Source organism: Hyperolius riggenbachi, chromosome 4 (assembly GCF_040937935.1).
Source record: "Hyperolius riggenbachi isolate aHypRig1 chromosome 4, aHypRig1.pri, whole genome shotgun sequence".
Taxonomy (NCBI): domain Eukaryota; kingdom Metazoa; phylum Chordata; class Amphibia; order Anura; family Hyperoliidae; genus Hyperolius; species Hyperolius riggenbachi.
In genome coordinates, this window is record NC_090649.1 from 71,836,719 (window position 1) to 71,862,752 (window position 26,034).

A 26,034-nucleotide genomic window follows, 5' to 3' on the forward strand; every position below is an offset into this window, starting at 1 on the left:
CACTTTACAGAGTACATAATCCTGTCACAGACTGTCCTCAGAGGAGCTCACAGTCTAATCCAATCATAGTCATAGTCTAATGTCCTACCATATTATTACTATCATGTATTTATATAGCACTGACATCTTCTGCAGCACTTTACAGAGTACATAATCCTGTCACAGACTGTCCTCAGAGGAGCTCACAGTCGAATCCAGTCATAGTCATATGTCCCTAAAATGTTATTATTTCATTTAATTATTTATTTATATAGCTTGGACATCTTCTGCAGCACTTAACAGTACATAGTCATGTCACTGACTGTCCTCAGAGGAGCTCACAATCTAATCCCTACCATTGTCATAGTCTAGTATCCTACCATATTACTATGTATTTATATAGCTCTGACATCATCGGCAGCACTTTACAGAGTACATAGTCATGTCACTGACTGTCCTCTGAAGTCCTACCATATTCTTATTAGTTATGTATATAGCACTGACTTCTGCAGTACCTTACATATCACATAGTCATGTCACTGACTGTCCTCTAAGCAGCTCACAATCTAATCCTATTATAGTCATAGTCGAAAGTCCTACCCTATTATTATGATGTATCTATATAGAACTGACATCTTATGCAGCACTTTACATATCACATATTCATGTCACAGACTGTCCTCAGAGGAGCTCACAGTCATAGTCTGACCATATTATTAGGATGGTATTTGTTCATGCAGCAGTCAGCCAGTGAGCATACCTTGAGTTTGGTGTTGGGGTAGGTGACTGGCACCTTGGCCACTGTGGTATTGGCCAGGGCAGCCTGCCTGAGCTCCTCCAGCACTGCGATGATATCGTCCAGCAGGCACCTCTTCTCCTCATTGCCCAGCACACACAGGTGGGAGAAGGTGTAGTTGTAGCCCCGGTAGTTCACCTTCATGTCCAGCACCGCCCGGTGGACGTGGAGGATGTGCTCAGCCTGAGCCAGCACGTTGCCCCCGGGCTTGGAGAGCACGATCAGCCTGCCATACCTGCCCGGGGTGTGCAGGTCGGAGTACAGCTGCTTCTTGGACTGGTCCAGCGGGAAGAGGCTGCTGGCCAGGCTCCTCTCGATCTTGGCCAGGCTGTGGCTGGGGGCCACCAGGGCTTCCAGGTCACTCTCGGTCTTGTAGCGGCTGAAGAACAGGAAGCCGAAGATGATGGTCAGGACCGCCGGGAGGGTGAGGAAGAACACCGGGTGCCTGCTGACGAATAAGCCCAGCTTGTAGAAGAATGACTTAAGCCCTGTGTGGATCACTTGTCGCAGCATCCTCCACCAGATCCTGCTCGCTGCTGCTGCTGATGAGGCTCCAGGTCTCCTTAGCCAGCACATGTGACATTGGTACCCTCCTCCGGTCACATCCAGCGCATCCCTCCTCTCCTCCGGTCACTCCATAGGCACACTTCTGCTTCTGCTTCTTCTTCTTCTACTCAGACTGCAGCAAGTTGCAGCAAGCCTGCCAGATATCGATCCAAGAGGAGGAAGGGGGGGCTTCCAAGACTGCCCCCTTCTCTCTCTCCTTCCCCTGCCTCTCAGCTGTGATCAGAGCTTGTACTGGGGATTACTGGCTGGTGCAGGAACAAAGCTGCCTTATTTGATGAGGTTTGTTTAGTAGAGCAGACATTAGCCTGATGGATGCATTGAGAAAGCATGTGCTGCAATGTCCTGAAAAAAAAAAAAATACAAGGGGAGCAATGGCTGATGGTTGCTTTGCATCCTTACAAGGCACAGGTGTACAGGTCGTTTGGACCAGGAGGAGAGGAATGCCTATTGCACTGCAAATGCCTGCCCCAGCCGGGGTGCCTGGCTCCAGGAGGCAGGATGAGTGATTCAATCCATTTTACTGCAGTGGAGTAGCAGTGAAATGAGGGGAGGTAAGGGGAGGAGGGGGGGGGGGGGTAGCTCTGGTATTTTCTCTCTCTGAGATGGGAATCCCTGCTCTAGCATGCAGGGTTTTGCAGTATTCCTCTCCTCTGATTTCTCTGCAGTTGACACTACAGTCCTCCTCCTGGCTCCCCCCCTGCTTGCCTCATTGTTACAACAGAGCTTGTCAATGAGAGAGCCTGTGTATGACAGGTGCTCAGTAGTACTGTGGGGACAATCTATTGTATGTAAACACAGGGGACGGTTACTGCAGCCTGCAGTGTCTCCTGCCAATCACCACAGATGTCCTGAATGGCAGGTGCTGCTTTGCTGTGCTCAAATGTGGAGGCTTTACTACCATTGCCAGGCACTGCAGCCCTCCCTCCCTTCCTCCCCCTCTTTCCGTATTTTATCCTTCATCCGCTCCACGTGGGAAGCAGAGCGGGAAGACACACTAGAAATTCAGGGGGAATACAGGAAGGCAGCTGAGACTACATAAGGCAGTGTGGCTGGGGAGAGAACTGGTTGAAGAGAACCTGCGATGAATGGATGCAAACGTTTCATACATACCCGGGGCTTCCTCATGCACCCTTCGCCTGATCTGTCCCTCGCCGCCGTCCTCCGCTTCCTGGATCATTCGCTAGAGCTCCCGGTAACTTCAGGAGTCGCGGCTTACTGCGGATGCATGGCCCGACCATGTGCTCTGCTGCATTCCCATCGCCGGGAGCATTCTGCAATCTGCGTTCACAGGCGCAGAACGCTCTTGTCCAGGGGTGCATGTGCTGCCGCACTGTGCCTGCACTGACTGACCGAAGTTACCAGGACCATAGCGGAGGAACGAGGCAACGGAGGAGGACGCAAGGGAACGATCAGGTCCAAGGGGGCTGGAGGAAGGCCGAGGTACATATCAAACGTTTGCATTTATTCATCTCAGGTACACTTTAAAGGCTCTGCCTCTGACACGAAACTAGGGTTCAAATCTTAGTTCTTCCTGTTAGCCAGCACCTATTCAGTAGGAAACCTTGGGCAAGACTCCCTAACACTGCTGCTGCCTATAGAGTAGGGGTAGGGAACCTATGGCTTGGGAGCCAGATGTGGCTCTTTTGATGGCTACATCTGGCTCACAGACAAATCAGTAGAAGCAGTGCTGCTTAGGCCCCTTTTACACTTAATCAGTTGCTCTCAGTTAAAACTGAAAGAAAACTGATTTTCGAAGTAATGCCCATGTTTTCCTATGGCACAGTTCCCACTATACGCGTTTCAACTGAAATCTTTTTCACAATGCACTGCTATGGAAAAAATGCAAACCAACACATACTAACGCACACAAATGCATACCAACGCACTAAGTTGGCAGCGTAAGAAAAATCTTCAAAGTAGGCACCCTTCTGCTGTAGCATGCACTATTAACTTACTCATGCTACCTCAAAACAAACGGCTGCTCCAATTGTCCCACTCTGGACACTGTCAAACCAGTGACTTTGTAGGACGAGATCCCCACACATTGATTGGCCTAATAGGCTGCCTGTAACTTGACAGGCAGCTTATTGGAGCAAAGTGCGGGGATCTCGTCCTACAAAGTGAATCAACCCCCAAGTCAGCTAGCTAATTGTACAAGCTGTTAGCCGGTATGTCTCCTGTCTGACTCTCGGGGAAATTGCTGATGTTGCTGAAACCCAAGAGAAGCTGAAGATGTGTCTGACACTTCCGCTGCCTGGCGGATCAACTGTATACACGTCACCATGGCAACAGGGACATGAGCCCTCCCGCCCCAGTTTGAAACATATTGTACGGCTCTCATGGAATTATATTTTAAAATATGTGGCATTTATGTCTCTCTCAGCCAAAATGGTTCCTGACCCCTGGTATAGAGTGTGCCCTAGTGGCTGCAGCCCTGGTGCTTTGAGTCTGCCAGGAGAACAACGTGTATATGTTCTGTGTCTTGTCTTTCTCAAACCTGTCCTTGTGCCCTCCCCCCCCCCCCCCCCAACAGTAGATGTTTTGTTGGCAACCTCACCTTTGTCTCAGCTACATGGAATCCACCTAGCTGAGACACTAACTATCTAACCTGTGCATGGGTGAGGTTGATGGGGCCTAACTAGAGAGGAGCAGCCCCTGCAATCACAGGGGGGCCCAGAGCTGTGGTGGCCCCCAACTTCTAACCTCCCCTTCATCCAATACAGGGGACTTAACTTCATATTAGGTGTTTTTGTGTGGGGCTACACTCGTTATGGGTGTGAAGATCCTGATGTCCACACTTGTTTTATGGCCCTTGTGAGAGGGGCACCCAGGCTGTGAGGGTCACCAAGGGCAGGGAAGGGAAGGGGTTTGAACATTTGGGGGGGCCTCATCAAAGTTTTGCCTGGTAAGTGTAGATACGCCACTTTGAGGCTGCCGGCAAAACATGCACCGTTGGGGAGTCATTAGGACAGGTTTGAGAAACACTGACTTAAAGTGTACCTGAGATTACATTTAAAAAAAATTCATACATACCTGGTGCTTCCTCCAGCCCTTATCCGCCTGCTTGCTCCCTTGGCGTGGTCCTCCGCCTCCTGCCTCTTCCATAAGGGTTTCCGGTAAGTTCAGCCTGTTGGCGAAGGCGTAGTGCAGCCTCGTGCGCTTCCCTGTCTCGCTTCCATGGCTAGGAGAGTTCTGCGCATGTGCAATAGTACTTCTCCCTTAAACAGGAGAGGGGCAGGCGCAGCCGGGCCATGCATGCGCAGTAAGCCCCGACTTGTGGTAAAAAACCCAGGAAAATAGAACATTTTTATTGTACCGTGTATGGGTACCATTAGAGAGTAGGGGGGTAAGGTTGGCTGATATCTTACTATTTTGACAGTTAAACTGCTTTTCAGGAAATGCTTTTGAAACAGCGCCAGGGTCACCTGGGTGGAATGGAAACTGCATTCCCACAGGAAACTGCAATTTAGAAGAGCTGTGCAGTTTACTGTACAGTGCTTACAAATGCCCAGGAATTTCAGCGGCAATTGCTTCAGGAATCGCTGCACAAAACGTTTGCATGATTGCAAAGCGCAGCAGCAATCCCCAGTGAGTCCCTAGTTTTTCCATGTCTTTCAGTATGATTTTGGTGCAAACACTGCATTTGAATTTGGTGAAAAATTGAATTGCATCAATGAAAACTATTGCCATAATAGTGACAGTGCCCTTGCATTCAGAGAATTGTCATTAAACACATGCATTCCAAAAATTGCATGCAGTAGAAAACAAGCCAGAGAATCTTAAAGGGGAACTGAAGAGGTATATGGAGGCTGCCATATTTATTTCCTTTTAATCAATACCAGTTGCCTGGCAGCCCTGCTGGTCTTTTTCTCTGCAGTAGTATCTGAATCACACCAGAAACAAGCATGCAGCTAGTCTTGTCAGATCTGACTTTAAAGTCTGAAACACCTGATCTGCTGCATGCTTGTTCAGGGGCTATGGCTAATAGTATTAGAGGCAGAGGATCAGCAGGGCTGCCAGGCAACTGGTATTGCTTAAAAGGAAATAAACATGGCAGCCTCCATATACCTCTCTCTTCAGTTCCCCTGTAAAGGGAAGGTCCAGGGTAAAAAAATAAACAAAAATCCACTTACCTCAGGCTTCCTCCAGCTCCCGACAGCCGTCCTGTGCCCTCACAGCAGCTCCGGTGGCTCCCGGTCCCCTCCGGTGAAGATGCCAACCTCACCCGAGGCATTTCATATAACTCTGTAGTTTTACATGCATAGAGCAGCACTGCCTGTGTCACATACATCAAGAAGCACAGACTCCCCTTCACCAATGAATTGTTATATAGAGGTACTACCTATACACAAGGAGTTACAGCTTTTGCCTCTGAAATTTAAAAATGTTTACACAGCTACTTTATACATATATTTAATTTATACATACATTATTTGTACATTTTCCTTTTAAAACACTTGGTTTGCTAGTGTTCCTTTAAATAAAGAAACATTGCATTAGAGTGCCAGAATCCATCCTCTTTTCTTCATTTATAAATAACTAGCTGATGACCCGGCGTTGTATGTATTTGGCTGGTGTCGGCTCCACCCACTTTTTCTAACCCTAACACACAAACACTCAATGACCAAGTTTGTAAGCTTTGAAATCCATAAGTTGTCTATTCCCATAGAAATTAAATAAATCAGATTAACAGTTTGTGACTCCACCCCTCTCCAGCGTTTGGACCCCAGTCACCCATTGACCAACTATAGCAGGTTTGAGGCATCTGCTATTAACAGTGTAATAATGGCAGCAATTTAAATATTCCCCTTGAAACAGGTGAATTTTGATTGGCTATAATAGGCTCCACCCACTTCCCTGAATATTAATCTCAGTCACCCAGTGACCATCTGGGCAAAGTTTGAGAACCCTGCCATTAACAGTGTAAAAGGTCCTGCAATTTATATTTTCCCAGTGAAATTTGTTTTTGGCTCTCCCCACTTTTTGTAACCTGGACACAGTCACTCAATGACCAAGTGTGTGAGCTTTTGGGTCGTTGACATTAATAAAAACAAATCTGATTGGCTGTTTTTGGCTCTGCCCCCTTTTTTGAATTTGAACCCCAGTGACCCAATGACCAACTTTACCAGGCTTGAGGCTTGTGCCATTAACAGCGCAAGAATGGCAGCAATTTTAATATTCCTCTTGAAAATCAACAGATGAATATTGATTGGCTTTTTATGGCTCCACACACTTTTCTGAATATTAATCCAAGTCACCCAGTAACAAACTGTGCAAAGTTTGCGAACCCTGCCATTAACAGTGAAGAAGGTGCTGCGGTTTATATTTTCCCAGGGAAATCTGTTTTTGACGCCACCCAGTTTTTGTAACCTTGACACACAGTCACTCAATGACCAAGTTTGTGAGCTTTTGAGTTCCTGGCATCAAAATTGTGTGAATGGAAGCAATTTATCCAGCAAAGAAATCTATTTGGCTGTTTGTGGCTCCGCCCCTTTAGTAAATTTGAGCCCCAGTCACTTAAGTGACTGACTGACTGTAGCAGGTTTAAGGCCTCTGCCATTAACAGTGTAAGAATGGCAGCAGTTTCAATATTCCACTTGAAAATCACTAAGTGAATATTGATTGGCTATTGTAGGCTCCACCTACTTTTCTGAATATTAATCCCAGTCACCCAGTGACCAACTGTGCCAAGTTTGAGAACCCTGTCATTATCAACAGTATATAAGAATGGCTGCAGTTTATATTTTCCCATGTAAAAAGTTAGTTGTTTTTGGATGTTTCTAAGCTTGACATACAGTCACTTAATAACCAGGTTTATGAGCTATGGGGTCCTTGGCATCAATAAGTTAAATTTTTCCATTGAAATTAAACAAATCTGATTAGCTTTTTGTAGCCTGCCCGCTTTTCAGAATGTAAACCCCAGTCTCCCAATGGCTGACTGTACCAGATTTGAGGCATCTGCCATTACGAGTGTAAGAATGGCAGCAATGTAAATATTCCCCTTTGAAAATCAATGGATGGATTTTAGTTGGCTGTTGTAGGCTCCACCCACTTTCCTGAATATTAATACCAGTCATCCAGTGACCAACTATGTCAAGTTTGAGAACCCTGCCAATAACAGAATGGCTGAAATCAATCTTAACAAATGTGAGTGGCTGTTTGTGGCTCCATCCCCTTTAGTGAATTTGGACTTCAGTCACCCAATGACTGACTGTATCAGGTTTGAGCCCTATGCCATTAACAGTATAAGAATGGTAGCAATGTAAATATTACCTTTGAAAATCAATAGGTGAATTTTGATTGGCTGTTGTAGGCTCCACCCACTTTCTAAATATGAATCCTAGTCACCCAGTGGCCACCTGCGTCAGGTTTGGGAATCCTGCCATTAACAGTGTAAGAATGGTTGCAGTTTATATTTTCCCATGTAAAAAATGTAGTTGTTGGTGCCACCCACTTTTTCTAACCTTGACATATAGTCACTCAATTACCAAGTTTATGAGCTTTGGGGTCCTTGGTATCAATCATTTGTATATTCCAATTGAAATGAATCAAATCTGATTGGCTGTTTCTGGCTCCGCCCCCTTTCTGAATTTGAACCCCAGTCACCCAGTGACCAACTGTACCAGGTTTGAGGCATCTGCTATTAACAGCCATTAACAGTGTAAAAATAGCGGCAATTTAAATATTCCCCTTGAAACTTATATTTCAAAAGTGAAATTTGTTTTTTGCTCCGCCCATGTTTTTGTAACCTTGACACACTCAATGACCAAGTTTGTGAGCTTTCATTTTCCTGGCATCAAAAATGTGTGATTTGAAGCAGTTTATCCAGCAAAGAAATCTGATTGGCTGTTTATGGCCCTGCCCCTTTAGTGAATTTGAACCCCAGTCACCCAATGACCAACTGCAGCAAGTTTGAAGCCTCTGCCATAAACAGTGTAAGAATGGCAGCAGTTTAAATATTCCCCTTGAAAATCAATAGGTGAATTTTGATTGGCCGTTGTAGGCTCCACCCACTTTCTTGACTCTTAGGGCCCGTTTCCACTAGTGCAGTGCAATGCGAATTTTGCATGCAGGTGTATGCGAATTTTCATGCGAATTCGCATGAAAATTCTCATGAATGGCGCTGTATGCAAATTTAATCATGGCAGTGCCGGTGTGCCATTGTTTTCCATGCAAATTTGCATGCGAATTTGCATGGAAATTTGCATACCAAAGCCGCAGGCACTTTCCCTATTAAATACATTAGCGGCGATTCGCATGCATTCCACACGCAGGCGAATACTGAGGGCTCTCACCAAGTGACCAACTGTGCCAAGTGTGTGGCTTGATTACTGAGGATGGCAGCCTTTTACATTTTTTCCATTGACATGAATGGGTGAAATCTGATGGTGTGCATGGGGGGCTCAAGACCCCCAGAACCCATCATCCCAGGTAGTAAGGGATCTGTATACCAAGTTTAGTTCAAATTGGTCAAGCCGTTTTCGAGTGATCGCGGCACATGCACACATACACACACACATACACAGATACATCCGATTTTATATATATAGATAATAATAATGATAATAATGGCATTGTCCTGCGGCAATTCCTGTAGAGCAGAATCAGTCTTTTTATTTCAGCTGGGAGAACCACTTTAATGAAACAAACTTTAATATCAGTGCATTGGTGGCTGCCATCCCGGCAAAGCTGATTGTAGGAAAAGAAGAGGCAAGATGCAGACAAAGCGGATTTTAAGGAATTAATTAATCTCTGGCATTGGCGGGGCTGTGGGACTTGGAAGAGGCTCAGATGAAGTGGCTGTGAACTCTTCTGCCCATACACTCCTGTGAATTCGTCTGGGCAGAGTATGGCGTCATCATTATTAATGAGCGCCCCGTATGAAGGCTCTGTTTAAAAACATGCGTTTATTGCTTTGTACACGAATAAAAATACATGCTAAGAATAGGCTGTGCAGCTTCTCATGTCTAACCGGAATGCACGCTAAGACTTGGCATTCATTAACCACTTGGAGGTTGTTCATCAAGCTGTGCTGCTAAAGCAGTGCATCTTAATGACGATAGCGATAGCTCAGCGCACGCTATGCTGTGATAGTGTGGCGTAGCATGTGTTGGCAACGTACGCTTGCTCCTTGTTACTGACGGCCGCTCCACTGAACCCGCCCTAAGCCCCGGCGGGTTAAGTGCCTTTAATTGACGAGATCCCCGCATTTTGATTGGTCCAGTTGCCAGCCTATTGGGCCAATCAAAGCGCTGGTATCATGTCCATTAAAGCCACTGGACTGGCAGGTGCTCAGGACAGGATGAGTGAAGCGGCCGTTAGTTAGAATGAGCGAGCGTAGGTTACCAGTGCATGCTACATTGCACTACTTCAGCATAGTGTGCGCTGGGCTCACGCTCCTGTCCTTAAAGAGAAACTCGAACCACGAATTTAACTTTATCCCAATCAGTAGCTGATACCCCTTTACATGAGAAATCTATTGCTTTTCACAAACAGACCATTAGGGGGCGCTGTATGACTGATATTGTGGTGAAACCCCTCCCACAAGAAGCTCTGAGGACCGAGGTACTCCTGGCAGTTTCCTGTCTGTGAACCTTGCTGCATTGTGGGAAATAGCTGTTTACAGCTGTCTCCAACTGCCAAAACAGCTAGCAGCAGCTACATCACCTGCCCACAGAAAAAATGTCACCATGTAATAAATGTCAGAATGTAAATCGGGGAGAGGAAAGATTTTACAATGAGCAAACACTGACTAAATCATGTATACATAATTATTGTAAAAATGAAGCACTTTTTTTTATTACATTATTTTCACTGTAGTTCCTCTTTAAGCTGTGCTGCATCAGCAGTGCAGCTTGATGAATCAACCCCAAGGTGAGGAACATGCTCATCTCTGATCTTCCACTAATTATGTTTACTTTACAACTTTTAAATATTCCATTTGAATGGAGGACCAAACAGATTTGTTATTTAGGCATACATTTACTTTGACCTGTGGGAAATTATATGAACATAACGATCAATATATTCGTATTCCAACAGATCAAGGAGGTTCCTGGGAGGTGGAACATTTATGAAGTTAATTATGAATCCATTCATTAATCTAAGTCCCCGTGTCAATGATCGCCGGCATCAATAAGATGCCTGCGTCATTGTAACTTCCGAAGTAACAGGTCCACGCATTACTTTCTGTCCATGTTCGGATAGTGCGCTAATAGGAAATAATGCACGAGGACATCTTGTGGCCAAAAAGTTAAATTTGACCTACATATGTTTTTTTTTATAAAAAGACCCACACTTACATTTAAAATTAACTCCTTCTTTCCAACACTCTCCCATAGTACCCAAATATTTTTTTTTAACAAAACAAAACAAACAAAAAATTGCAATTAAAAAAAATATATAAATAGTTACCTTAGCGACTGAACTTTTTTATTAGGTATGTTAAGAGGGTATATTACAGTTATTTTTTAATTTATGGACTTGTAATTAGTAATGGCCGCAAAACTGGAAAAATGCACCTTTATTTCCAAATAAAATATTGGCGCCATACATTGTAGTAGGGAAATATTTTAAACGTTGCAATAACCAGGACAAATGGGCAAATTAAATGTCTCGGTTTTATCCACAGGACAACAATTTATTTTAACACTATAATAACCGGAAACTGAGAAATAATTATTTTTTTTCCATTTTTTCTTATTATTTCCGTTAAATGCATTTAGAGTAAAATGGTTCTTAGCAAAATGTACCACCCAAAGAAAGCCTAATTTGTGGTGAAAAAAAAGATATAGATCAATTTGTTGTGATAAGTAGTAGTAAAGTTATAGTCAAATGAATGGAAGGAGTGCTGAAAGATGAAAACTGCTCTGTTACAGAAGGGGAAAAAACCCTCAGTAGTGAAGTGGTTAAAAGGAAGTAAATATGGCAGCCTCCATATACTGTAATCCTCACTTCGGGTTCACTTTAAGGGGCATAAAGAGATGAGTTGCATATTTGGGTGTGATGCGTCATGGGAAACCACACATGCTCACTTCAGGTTGATTTATCACAAATACCTCCTGTCTTTAGGATATAAGGCAAATTATATATAGCAGAATATGTGCAGGTGAGACACTATGCCCAAACAATAGCAAATAATTTGATTTCCTCCCAACTGACAGATAGATTTTATAATGCTGATTGCAGAAAATAAAAAACAACTGAGTCCCACGGGGATGCTTATTAAACAGAGGTACATGGGATGCAATATTTAACAAGGATATGATGAGAGTATCAGAGACAGAGGCGCCAGGCTATGTACTGGACCCTATTGCATTGGAGGGGAGCGCAGAGGGGAGAGTCTGAGGTGAGGAAGGGGGGGGGGGCCTGTCCCCCCTCCCTGCCGAGTGTGGCCATGGCTCTCCCCTCATGCTGCGAACCCTCCAGCACCCCAAAACGGACCTGAGCGGGCCCCGGGGGGGGCCCGGGCCCCCCCACAGGAGCAGGGGCTGCAGGCCCTATTGTTACACCCATGACAGGAGGCTAACAATATCTTTGCTTCAATATGTAAAGAGGAACTATCAAACTTGTTTTAAGTATCTCCTTACTTGCTGGTAGCTTAAAATATATTTAATGGATAAGGGTCTTGATTCACTAAGACAAATAGCATGCCTTATCAAAGTTAATACGTCTTATCAAAGTTAACACGCCTTATCCAGGGCCGGATTTAGGCCATGGCCTAGGGCACCACAGGAGCAAGGGCACCAATGCAGCAGGCTAATCTGGTCAAGCATTTGCAAGCTTGCAAATGCTGCATTGCAGGGAGATCAGGCTAGCGCTAGCGCCTGACTGCGGTACTCTGCTGTTAGCCGCCTGTGCAGCAGCCACCTTACTCTCTGTGCAGATTTGCATTGTGGCGAGCGGCTATGGACTTGGGCAGCATCGGAGATGAAAAGGTAGAGGAAGCTTCTGCACTGGAGACGAGCAATGAGTGACACTGATGGCTGCTGCGGTGTGAAGGCGAGCTGGCTACCTATACTGAAAGGGGGGGGGGGAGGGATTAAGGGAGTCATCTGGCTACCTTTACTGGAGAGAAAAGAGAGGGGTCACCTGGCTATCAATACTGGGGGGGGGTCATCAGGCTACCTATACTGGAGGGAAGGGGGGAAGGGCCATCTTGCTACCTATAAGGAAAGGGGGAGGTTGGTGACAGTGGCCTTGGGCGGTAAAGAGTACAAATCCGGCCCTGGCCTTATCAGAGTAGCATATGAACCCGCAGGGGCTCAGGGCAGGACGAGTGGAGCTCTCGTCATTGCCAATTAGCAGGCATACGTTTGTAGCACTCGCTATGCTACTTTGATAAGGCCTGCTATTTGTCTTAGTGAATCAAGCCCAAGGTGTGAAAACTCCTCTTGGGAGCTAACGCCATTAGAAGGGGCGTAACAATAGACCCTGCAAGGGATGCAGCTGCAGGTGGGCATAGAAGTCGCAGGGGGCCCCATCCTGAGAGACTGACAACTAAGAGCAAGGAGAGAAAAACTTTCTGCTCTCTGCACAATTGTTCTAATGACTGCAGCTGCTCAGCCACTGATAACTAGGTATGGTCGTAAATGTCGATTTCTGATTCTGCAGAAATTCCGATTTCCGCCAATGCCGATTACCAATTTCACGGATTTCCGATCGGTTTCCGAGTTCAGATTTCCAAGTAGTGGTTGTTTTGGTCATTTTTTGCATTCTCTGATTGGCCAAATACTTCCGAGTTGACTCTGCATTCTCTGATTGGTCCAATGCTTCCAAGTTCTGTGATTGGGGCTAAAATTATCGAATTGCAGTAATGCAGTATTTCTGCATAAATCCGATTTCCGAGTTCCGTTTTCCGAGTTTCGATCGGAAATTCAGATTTCCGATTGGAAATTCGGAAATTTCAATTCCGCAAAATCCGAATGAGCATCCCTACTGACAACGAATCAAACAAAGTTCTGTAGTCAATGATTTGTAGACCGTTCCTATTCAGTGTGCAGGGGTAGGGACCCCATCCAACGTTTTGCAGGCTGGCGCAATGATTTCTAGTTAAGCCCCTGGCCATGAGATAGATTAATTGAAGAGGGGTCCCAGTCTCCACATTGAATAGGCAGTACCATGTCCTGCGAAACTATGCAGGATATTGTCATTTGTCACATTAGTTCTTAAAGGAGTGATCCAAGGATGATAAAAATAAAAAATCCACTTACCTGGGGCTTCTTCCCTGGCATCTGTCCTGTGCCCTCTCTGCAGCTCTGGTTGCTCCCGGTCCCCAACGGTGTCGAAGTCGACCTCACCAGGTCGGCTTGCGCGTCGGCTCTCTCTGCGCTCCAGCGTGTGGTTCACTGGTCGCGCTGACATAATCTGGACTGTACAGCGCAGGCGCAGTAGTTCTGCGCCTGCGCTGTACAGTCCAAATGAAGTCAGCTCGACTCTGAGATCCGCTCACGCAGGCGCAGTAGGAATCCTGCGCCGAGGGGACCCAGGACCACCAGCGTATAGCGAAGCTGCAGCGTGGGCACAGATCGGCAGGCAGGGGCTATAGGAAGCCCCAAGTAAGTGGATTTTTTATTTTTTATTAAGCTTGGATGTGTCCTTTAAAGTGGACCTGAACTCTTACACAGGACAGAAGTAAAACATAGAGAAATGCACCCTGTATGTATTTAAAGAGTTTAGACTGTTTAATTCCCCTCATTCGTGTCTAATCACAACTTGTAATTTGATCCCTCCCCTGTGTCACATGAATGCAATGGCAGAGATGGCTGATAAGCTCATTTGAAAGCACAGCAGGCTAACAATATCTCTGCTTCCATGAATCAGGAAGTAGAAACACTGCAGATGTATCACAGGATTTGTAGCAGCTGTAACAAAGAAATGTTTTTTGTTTAAAGGTTATTATGCTGTTGTGTATCTCTTAGAGCAGAGAGGACATTCTGAGTTCAGGTCCACTTTAAAATCAGAGCTCATAAACATAGGTCAAGGTCCAGAGGGTCTCCCACGCATACATTTAAAAAAGTTGCGGTAAAATTTGGGCACGATTTATCGGCAAAAAAAAATATTGGTAATTTTGACTTATGGATAAATAACGGTATTTGTAATGTAAAATAGTTAATTCCGATTATTATTATTATTACCATTTTCAGATGGGAGTTGAAAACAAAAATATAATAATGTTAAATATCGTAATGTAATTCAACAATACAGCTTAACACAACCCTACTCTCACACAGAACCCTCCCTTGGTGGTGCCTAACCCTAACCACCCCCCTGGTGGTGCCTAACCCTAACCACCCCCCTGGTGGTGCCTAACCCTAACTATACCTAACCCTACTCTGACACAGAACCCTCCCTGTACCTATCACTAACCCCTAGACCCCCCTAGTGGTGCCTAACCCTAAAACTCCCCTGGTGGTGCCTAACCCTAACCACCCCCCTGGTTGTGCCTAACTACTTCCCCCGCATAAACATTTTTTACACATAGAAAGGATAATATTGTAATAACACATATTATCGTAATTCGTAAATAAATCATTACATACAGTATAATTACCTATTATTGTAATTACATCATTACACATACTTTTTTTTATCGTAATGTCACATATATTGATATAATCCACATATATCGATATATTCGTGACATTACATATAAGGAAGGACCTATTATCGTAATTACACTATTACACATATTTTTTATCGTAATGTTACATATATGGATATAATCCACATATATCGATATATTCGTGACATTACATAAAAGAAAGAACCTATTATCGTATTAAATTATTACACATATTTTTTATCGTAATATCACATATATGGATATAATCCACATATATCGATATATTCGTGAAATATCGTAATAAACATACACAATATCAGACAATGAAAGTGAAGATTTAGTTTCACAAACCTCTATTTATGAATCGTACTTTATCACTCTAGATAAAATTTTGATATTTCGCAACAGCGCCCAAACATGTGCAAAGTTGAACGACAAAATTAAAAAAAGATATTTAACATTAAAAAGATACCTACGCCCATATCTTTTAGCACTATAATTAGATGCTCTGTCTCCCACTGCTACTCCCTGGCCAATAGGCACTATGCTGACCTGCTGATATAAAGAAATGAGCTAATGTCCCTTTATGTGCTAAATAAATGGTTGTTTTCATTTTGATTAATGCCAGTTCTTGTCATTGGAGGTGAGCAAATGCCATCCACTGATTCATTCCAGTTTTTGTTTGCTGCCTCTTTATAGTCTTTTTTATGCTCTGATATTTTGCTTTTCAGTTCTGTCTATGTTCTATTTACCATTCTGCCTTCAGTCTACCAAAATAAACCAAGCAATAGATCAGGTACCATTGGGCTCTACCAAATCCACTTCAACCACAAGAAGCTCAGAAAATCCAGCTTGCACCCTCTCAGCAGGGATGCTCATCACAAGGTCGTGATCACCAGTAACTCGTGATCACGAGCCATTTTTTGCAATCACAAGGTCGTAATCTTAAATGGGCGGAGTCACATTTGTAAGGAGAACAGAGGCGCCAACAGAATAAAATATATCTAAAAACATAAAAATTCCTCGGGAGGCGGTGGTGGACTCATCTCCCTGAAGCAGACATGATATTGTCAGTTTTAGTACAAATTTATTTATATACTCCAACATACAGTGCAACGCGTTTCGCGGATATATTCTCGCTTCTTCAGGCAATAATGAACAGGAGTACACACTGAAAGATAGTGTCCTCAGACTAATGAACAAGATGTTTGAGTGTTGTTATTAAAGTCATTGGTAAGGGTGCATAAAAAGGGGGGGGGTTCGTTAAAAAAAATATACCGGGGGGGGACCGGTTGCCAGGCTGGGAAAAGCCTGCTAGGGTGCTGGATATTGTGGGTGGACTTGGTAGTGCTGGATGGGAATTGATGAGGAAAAATAGTGGACATTGGAGGAACGATGTATGTAGTAGTGTCAACCAACGGTATGGGGTGTGGAAACAGGAGGGAGTGAAAAACATAGAAAAAAGTGATATAAGGAAGGCCCTGAAAAATGGCAGAATTTTTGACTTACCAGTGCAGTCTTAAGGTCACAATAAGCGTGTAACGATTGTGGAACTTTCTCCGTGATCAGCGCACAACGCGTGCACTGATACGGCGGAAATCCTCCACAAGCGTATAACTGCAGGAACCCAGCAAAAGGTGCTACGCACCCGTAGAGGGAAATTCCTGTCGGCAGATGGCGCTGAGGAGTGCAGAGGAACCAATCCTCTGTACCTCCACAAATGCCAGACAGGAATTGTACGAAGCGCAGAACGCAATCGCAAGAGAAGCGATTGCGAATGAGAACGAGCAAAGGGACAGGTTGTATGTGTGTGCGCCAATCCAGTCGCCACCCCGCGACAGCGCACACACACAACAGCAGATATGAAACAGAAACGCAACCACAAGAAAGGCGATTGCCAAAAGTGACACAAGGCATATCAGAACAGAATACGAGGATAGCAAAGGCACAGCAAATCATACAATGAGGAGATACGGAAAATAACATACGCTAACTGAACGTGAACACCGCACTCATTCGCAACAGTGCACACGTTCATGCGCGGTCTCCATGTGATAAGCACAATAGAGACAAGCATGCCTAACTAACCATCGACAGACAAACATGTAACAGAGGACGCGAGCGCTTGCTTAACGGTTACCTCACCGAGCCTCCAGCAAGCGTTCGCAGCTGACAAGACAGACACACGAAAACAAGGACAAGCGAGAGATAGGATCCACAGCACTAGCGAAAGTGGCCAGCGCGATCCAGGAAGACCGAACAGAAGGATCCACAGCGCTAGCGCAAGATGCTAGTGCGATCCAGGTACAGAGTAGCAGAACAGAAGGATCCACAGCACTAGCGCTAGGCGAGTGCAATCCAGGCAGACAGAGTAGCAGAACAGAAGGATCCACAGCACTAGTGAAAGTGGCTAGCGCGATCCAGGTACAGAGTAGCAGAACAGAAGGATCCACAGCACTAGCGGAAAGTGGCCAGCGCGATCCAAGGAGACAGAACAGAAGGATCCACAGTGCTAGCGCAAGATGCTAGTGCGATCCAAGTGAGACAGATCAGAAGAGATAGCTGGTAGCAACCGCTGCACCAGCTATACTCCAAGAACAGAGATCAGAACCATTTCCTATCGACCACCGCTGGGACAGGACAATCGCAACAGAACCAACAAACAGATAAGCAATCCTAACTGCACTAAGGAAACCTGCCTAGTGCAGTTTTCCAGGAATACTCTAAGCTGATCTTCAAACAGAGAGTAAGGCTGACACTCCTCCAGGAGTGTTACACAGGACTAAATCCTTATGACCAGCCAAGCATTGTGGGAAACACATAGTACTTATAGTACACGCCTCCAATGAATGTGGCCAGGCAATTTGCATGACAACATATGCAAATTCCTCAGCAAGCACAAGCTGCAAAAGTGACAGAAGCTCTTCTTTCCAGAGTCCTGCAGCATGCAAATCTAAACAATGGTCAAAAAGCTGCCTGCCTGCACAGGCAGCTGAGCAGATCATTACAGTACCCCCCCTCCAGGGTCGAATTCCAGACGACCCTCAAAACTGCTATTAGCAAAAGACTCCAACCGAAGACTCATGAAGGTCGGGACAGCCCGACAAGGTCCAATTCCAGAGTCAGTCCACCCGAAACCGACCTCATCGGAAACAGAAGCCACCGAAACATGCCCATCAGCACTTCAAGTCTCAGCGTAACACCCATCAGGACTGTGGATACCAAAGAAGAAGCCACCGACACCCTCCAGACAATACCCACCACCTTCCAAGGGGCGTCCGAAAATACCAAATCTGCCACAAAACCTGTTCGAAGTGTCTCTTTCAAAACAAAAGCAGCTGTTGATCGTATTCAGGGTACCAAGCAAAACTTCTCTCGGAATCTCCCAGAACGCCTTGAAGCTCCGCAGAGATTCCAAGAAGCCAGAACGCTCACCAGGCTCACATGGAGAGCTACCAAGCACCCCCATGGAACCTATGACAGTTCCAGATTCAGAATTAGCAGGTTACCCATCAAGATCAGGACTTTCAGGGACCACTTCTGGGCATGCAAGCAGGTAGGCTAAATCAGAACATGTCTCCACCAAGGAAGCATCTGAGTACGCTGGTAACCGAGGCACACTTGGGCTTTCTGGGTCACAGAGCACACTGGGGTACACCAGCACAGGAGAAACCTCAGTACATGTCGGGGAACTGCCAACCTCAGAGTTCGGCACGACAAGACCAAAACCAGGATCGGGCAGAAAATCATCATGAGTAGAGGTCACAGGTACTGGTCTTTCAAAAGAAGACTCGGTCTCAGGCTTAGAAATCTAAATGACTGTAATGGTATCTGACAGAAATTCGTCATTGACTACCCATGACTGAAGCTCCACCAGAGCTGAAAAGGTAGCCAGCAAGGCAGCAATGCCTACGGAAGAGGGCAACACCTCAGAAGGACTTGGGGGGCAGGAGACATCTCCTACAAGTTCTGCACCCTTTGGGAGGAACTCGGAGACCTCCAGAACATCAAACAAGACCTCAGGAACATCATTTTCCAGGTTTTCTAAGAAGGATTCTGAACTATCCATGTTACAGGGCTGAACATTAAATACCTCCTGCAGGCAGGGCAGATGTCCCAGGAATGGTTCCACCATAACCTGAGACTGAACTTCATCATAATTAGCGGGATGTACAGGAATATTTACTGGAACACACACTGACTCCCTAACTTCATTCTCACTCTACCCAGAATTCTGTGTGGCAGTCAAACTAGCTTGTAACTCCAAAACTGCAGAAAAACAGGTGAGTATAGTGGCAATACCTAGACGAGCCTCTAGGGACACTGCAGGGGATTCTAAGCAAGGCCACATTGACTCATCCAGAGTACAGGGTGCAGAATCAGCACTTCCCTCAGAGTAAGAAAGGGGCTCATAAACGTCAGTGTGAAAGGAAAACATGTTTTCATTCATTGTACAGGGCAGGTTCAGAGAAAGCGTCTCTGAACAAGGCAAAGAAGGTTCAGCATCAGATTCGCAAAACCGAAGCGCTGTCTCACTCTTAGATTCGGCTAACAATGTCGAATCCGGGGAATCAGAACGCAAAACCTGCGAATCAAAAATCACTTTAGGTTGTGAAACTGACGCTTCCATAGCGCAAACCTCCACGATCTGCGGAGCAGACTGCAAGGGCAGGCATCTAGGACCAAAACACTGGAGCAACTGTCATCAGGCAACGGGCCCCTACAGGTGTGAACAGGGTGAGACAGAGACTCATTTGCAGAAGAAATAGCGAGATCAACGGGATAAACTTTATTAGGCATATTAATTTTACTTTTGACGCTGCATAGTCGAGAAATTTTCCCCATAGCAGGGTCACAGACAGAAGATCTCAAAGATCTGTTTCTAAATGGAAAAGGATCCCACACATCCTTGAGGAAACCGGCAGACTCATGCCGATCACAATCTGCTGGAACATCCGAGAAACAGGCATCAGATCGCACAGATTCAAACTGCACACTGTCAGGAGAGAATCCTTCAGGATTCGCACAGGAATCAACCACAGCGGCACACTCATTCATTTCAGATTGCACAAAGTCAAGACTCTCATGCTTTACCCCAGAAAGACAGGAACAATCATCCAAGAACGATGTCTTTTTATTGGAATCAATCGGTTGGTGTGTGTGCAACTCATCCAAAATGGTTTGCCATACATAGATCACCAGATCCACATCATCCTTGTCACATTGATCGGAATCAATCAGAAGGTACATAGAATCGAGACAATCATTCAAGACATCCTCGCTTTTTGCGATGTAAAAATCGCAAAAGGCTTTCCAATCAAAATCGAATTTCTCCAGCAAGGCCCCAACATCCCAGGAAGCAAATGGGGGTTCAAACAGGCCAGTATCCAGATAATCTCCATAGGGGTGGAGTTCAGGAACAAGAACAGATTTTTTAACTGCTTTAATATAGTGTGCGATCCTACCTATAGTAAATGGTTGTTTTCATTTTGATTAATGCCAGTTCTTGTCATTGGAGGTGAGCAAATGCCATCCACTGATTCATTCCAGTTTTTGTTTGCTGCCTCTTTATAGTCTTTTTTATGCTCTGATATTTTGCTTTTCAGTTCTGTCTCTTTTCTATTTACCATTCTGCCTTCAGTCTACCAAAATAAACCAAGCAATAGATCAGGTACCATTGGGCTCTACCAAATCCACTTCAACCACAAGAAGCTCAGAAAATCCAGCTTGCACCCTCTCAGCAGGGATGCTCATCACGAGGTCGTGATCACCAGTAATTCGTGATCACGAGCCATTTTTTGCAATCACAAGGTCGTAATCTTAAATGGACGGAGTCACATTTGTAAGGAGAACAGAGGCGCCAACAGAATAAAATATATCTAAAAACGTAAAAATTCCTCGGGAGGCGGTGGTGGACTCATCTCCCTGAAGCAGACATGATATTGTCAGTTTTAGTACAAATTTATTTATATACTCCAACATACAGTGCCACGCGTTTCGCAGATATATTCTCGCTTCTTCAGGCAATAATGAACAGGAGTACACACTGAAAGATAGAGACAAATACAGTGTCCTCAGACTAATGAACATGATGTTTGTGTGTTGTTATTAAAGTCATTGGTAAGGGTGCATAAAAAGGGGGGGGGGGGTTCGTTAAAAAAAATATACCGGGGGGGACCGGTTGCCAGGCTGGGAAAAGCCTGCTAGGGTGCTGGATATTGTGGGTGGACCTGGTAGTGGTAAATGGGAATTGATGAGGAAAAATAGTGGACATTGGAGGAACGATGTATGTAGTAGTGTCAACCAGCGGTATGGGGTGTGGAAACAGGAGGGGGTGAAAAACATAGAATAAAGTGATATAAGGAAGGCCCTGAAAAATGGCAGAATTTTTGACTTACCAGTGCAGTCTTAAGGTCACAATAAGCGTGTAACGATTGTGGAACTTTCTCCGTGATCAGCGCACAATGCGTGCACTGATACGGCGGAAATCCTCCACAAGCGTATAATTGCAGGAACCCAGCAAAAGGTGCTATGCACCCGTAGAGTGAAATTTCTGTCGGCAGATGGCGCTGAGGAGTGCAGAGGAACCAATCCTCTGTACCTCCACAAATGCCAGACAGGAATTGTACGAAGCGCAGAACGCAATCGCAAGAGAAGCGATTGCGAATGAGAACGAGCAAAGGGACAGGTTGTATGTGTGTGCGCCAATCCAGTCGCCACCCCGCGACCGCGCACACACAACAGCAGGTGCGAAACAGAAACGCAACCGCCAAGAACGGCGATTGCCAGAAGTGACACAAGGCAGATCAGAACAGAATACGAGGATAGCAAAGGCACAGCAAATCATACAATGAGAAGATATGGAAAATAATAAACGTTAGCTAACCGCGAACACCGCACTCATTCGCAACAGTGCACGCGGTTATGCGCGGTCTCCACGTGATAAGCACAATAGAGACAAGCACGCCTAACTAACCATCGACAGACAAACATGTAACAGAGGATGCGAGCGCTTGCTTAACGGTTACCTCACCGAGCCTCCAGCAAGCGTTCGTAGCTGACAAGACATACACACGAAAACAAGGACAAGCGAGAGATAGGATCCACAGCACTAGCGAAAGTGGCCAGCGCGATCCAGGAAGACAGAACAGAAGGATCCACAGCGCTAGCGCAAGATGCTAGTGCGATCCAGGTACAGAGTAGCAGAACAGAAGGATCCACAGCACTAGCGCTAGGCGAGTGCGATCCAGGCAGACAGAGTAGCAGAACAGAAGGATCCACAGCACTAGTGAAAGTGGCTAGCGTGATCCAGGTACAGAGTAGCAGAACAGAAGGATCCACAGCACTAGCGGAAAGTGGCCAGCGCGATCCAAGGAGACAGAACATAGGATCCACAGCGCTAGCACAAGATGCTAGTGCGATCCAAGTGAGACAGATCAGAAGAGATAGCTGGTAGCAACCGCTGCACCAGCTATACTCCAAGAACAGAGATCAGAACCATTTCCTGTCGACCACCGCTGGGACAGGACAATCGCAACAGAACAAACAGACAGATAAGCAATCCTAACTGCACTAAGGCACTAAGGAAACCTGCCTAGTGCAGTTTTCCAGGAATACTCTAAGCTGATCTTCAAACAGAGAGTAAGGCTGACACTCCTCCAGGAGTGTTACACAGGACTAAATCCTTATGACCAGCCAAGCATTGTGGGAAACACATAGTACTTATGTAACGATCCGCTCAGCTGCCTGCGCAGGCAGGCAGCCTTTTGATCATTATTCAGGTCTGCAGGCTGCAGGACTCTGGAAAGAAGACCTTCTGTCAGTTTTGCAGCTTGTGCTTGCTGAGGAATTTGCATACGTTGTCATGCAAATTGCCTGGCCACATTCATTGGAGGCGTGTACTATAAGTACTATGTGTGTCCCACAATGCTTCGCTGCTCATAGAGGTTTGTTCCTGCTGGACTCACCTGGAGTGTCAGCCACTGCTATCTTAGTATAGTTAATTCTTGGGGAGTGCTCCTTGCATTCCTAGTTAGTGCAGTCAGTTTGTGTATAATTTGTACTGCCTATTCTGTCCTGTCTTGTCTGTCGCGATTGCGCTGTCACCAGCGGCGGTTGATAGCGAATCGCTCTGTCTTGTTTGGATCGCACTAGCCTCTAGCGGGTAGCGGCTGTGGATCCTTCTGATCTAGTTTCTGGAGTGTAAGCTGGAGCAGCGGTTGCTACCAGCTACCTCATCTGATCTGTCTTGTTTAGATCGCACTAGCCGCTAGCGTTAGCGGCTGTGGATCTTTCTGATCTGTGTTCCTGCTTGGATCACACTTGCTCTGGCGGAAGAGCGGTGGATCCTTTCTGCCTAGTTCCTGTTTCTCGTTTGTCTGTCTTGTCTGATACGGGCGCTTGCTGTAGGCTCGATGAGGTAACCGTTAAGCAAGCGTTCACGTTCTTTGTTTCGTGTTTGTCTGTTGATGGTTAGTTAGGCGTGCTTGTCTCTATTGTGCTTATCACGTGGAGACCGCGCATAACCGCGTGCACTGTTGCGAATGAGTGCGGTGTTCGCGGTTAGCTAACGTTTATTATTTTCCATATCTTCTCATTGTATGATTTGCTGTGCCTTTGCTATCCTCGTATTCTGTTCTGATCTGCCTTGTGTCACTTCTGGCAATCGCCGTTCTTGGCGGTTGCGTTTCTGTTTCGCACCTGCTGTTGTGTGTGCGCGGTCGCGGGGTGGCGACTAGATTGGCGCACACACATACAACCTGTCCCTTTGCTCGTTCTCATTCGCAATCGCTTCTCTTGCGATTGCGTTCTGCGCTTCGTGCAATTCCTGTCTGGCATTTGTGGAGATGCAGGGGATTGGTTCCTCTGCGCTCCCCAGCGCCCTCTGCCGACAGGAATTTCCCTCTACTGGTGCTTGCACCAAAAGCTGGGTTCTAGTATCTTGACACGCTTGTGGAGGACCTCCGCAGTGTCAGCGCACATCTTTGTGCGCTGAACACGGAGATATCCCACAATCGTTACAACTTATAGTACACGCCTCCAATGAATGTGGCCAGGCAATTTGCATGACAACGTATGCAAATTCCTCAGCAAGCACAAGCTGCAAAACTGACAGAAGCTCTTCTTTCCAGAGTCCTGCAGCATGCAAACCTAAACAATGGTCAAAAAGCTGCCTGCCTGCACAGCAGCTGAGCAGATCATTACAAAGCGCCTCTGTAGTGGTGTGGAGGTTTGCAGCTTCTTGTATACTTAAATTGGTGGGTGAGTGACCAATCCTGCAGTGTGTGGAGGCAGGGGCTAGTTGAGGGACAATAGTCTACACCTATAGGGCTGTGGGGACAAAAGGGGAAGTGGGAAAATGGTTATGTAAGGGTTGGTGGGCGGGGGCATATATAGGACTATGGGGGGCATGTCTGTTCAATAGGGAGGGGGGAATGGAAGTGTGAGGGTTTGTGGGCGGTGTAACGATAACGTTGCACCGCTATAATAACCTATGGGAAGTGCACCTGGATGTGGCTGGATAGTGTAATGGTCAAGGGCTCTGCCTCCCACACAGGAGACCCAGACCCGGGTTCGAATCACGGCACTGCCTGCTCAGCAAGCCAGCACCTTGTTAGCATAAAAATAAGATAAAACGGTTTGCAATTAATACAAGATGACTAAGATCAAAAGTATTATAAAAAATGCTTACACAAATAGATCAAAGTTATATATATAAAAAATTGAAGAAAGAACAATTATTTTCTGTTTATGTAGATACGATACAATCAGTAAAGTCAAATTTGTGATCACTCTAATTCGTGATTGGGGGTATCTGAGCACCTCTTCCTCTCACATGGAACCTTGACTCCTCCAAGGAGACCCTCTTGTCCTCTAGCTTAGTCCCCTCCTGTCACTCCCGCATCCAGGACTTCTCACAAGCATCACCTCTCCTTTGAAGCACTCTCCCACAGACTAGTTTTACTCCGAGCCTGGAAACCTTCAAAGGTACCCTGAAAACACACATGTTCAGACAATCCTATCATTTTTGCTATAGGTAACATTGAAGGTTCACTGCCTCATCTAATGACCACTTTGTCTACATTCCTAATGTCTCCAACCCACTACCCATTAGATTGTAAGCTCACAAGGGCAGGGGCCTCTTCCTATTGTTTCTTATTGTGCTGTAATTTATATATGGATCCTTGCAGCTGGAAATTGATTGAAAGATTGATCCGGGTGGTCATGTTCCGATACAGATTATATTTCTATCTGATATAATCATTGGATCAAAAGGTCATTCGGCCTTGAAAAATCATATAATGTATATGCGCAGTTAGATCTAAGCCTCACAGACCCTATTATTGGCTGTAAGATTCTCTATTATTCAAGACTCTAGTCTAGTTACACGGCTCACAGAATCTGTACAGAACGTACCTTGTTAAATCACATAGGATGGCTTGTGAGGCACACAAAACCTTCATCAGAGCCCTACTAGTATTTAAATCGTTAATGCGCAAAATAGATCTAATATCTAAAAAATATTTCATTCTTATGCTCTGATAGTGCAAATAAGAGACCAGACAAACAGATGTCTCCAAATGAGGATTATTACCTTAAATGACAATGTAGTAGATCCAACAAAAAGGCTTGGAGGTGGTTCTGCTGGATAAAGGCATAAAATGTTCAGAGGAGATAAACTCTATTCTTTTTTAGACAGAAAATTTAAAGCGTATCAGAGCTGAGGGATGCTTCTCCAGCTCCATAAGCAAGTGTGCATGCACAGTAGCTGTCACGTACCTGGAGGTAAGGAGACCAATGTGCTGAGGGCAGCAGCCCCTGCGGCTTATCAACCAAAGGCCCTGAGCTGGGAACAGGTGCCTCTGATTAACACGGGCAGGAGTGCTCGCAGATCCAGTCGTTGGAGCAAACAGGAACTGGAGACTCCCGCAGGACGGGTCTGGTACTGCAATGACCCGTACGCCAGAGATGGTGTTGCCACGCAGGTCCTGTAGCAGACTGGTAGAACAGCAGATCCTTGGACAGTCCGGGGTCGGTAACAGAGCAGGTAGTCAGACAGGCAAGGTTCGGCAACAAAGCGGGTTATCAGACAGGCAAGGTTCGGCAGCAGAGCGGGTAGTCATACAGA

The 26,034-nt window shown here is 45.6% G+C and overlaps 1 protein-coding gene across 2 annotated transcripts in view; it reads right to left on the reverse strand.

Moving 5' to 3' along the window:
* PTCHD4 (patched domain containing 4) overlaps nt 1-1,382 on the reverse strand; it is a 266,766-nt gene extending 265,384 nt beyond the window's left edge. For both annotated transcript variants that reach the window (XM_068279068.1, XM_068279067.1), the window contains exon 1: nt 740-1,382. In XM_068279068.1, the coding sequence (XP_068135169.1) occupies nt 740-1,351 (612 nt within the window). In that variant the 5' untranslated portion in view covers nt 1,352-1,382. The remainder of the gene's footprint in view (nt 1-739) is intronic.
* Between the last annotated feature and the right edge of the window lie 24,652 nt (nt 1,383-26,034).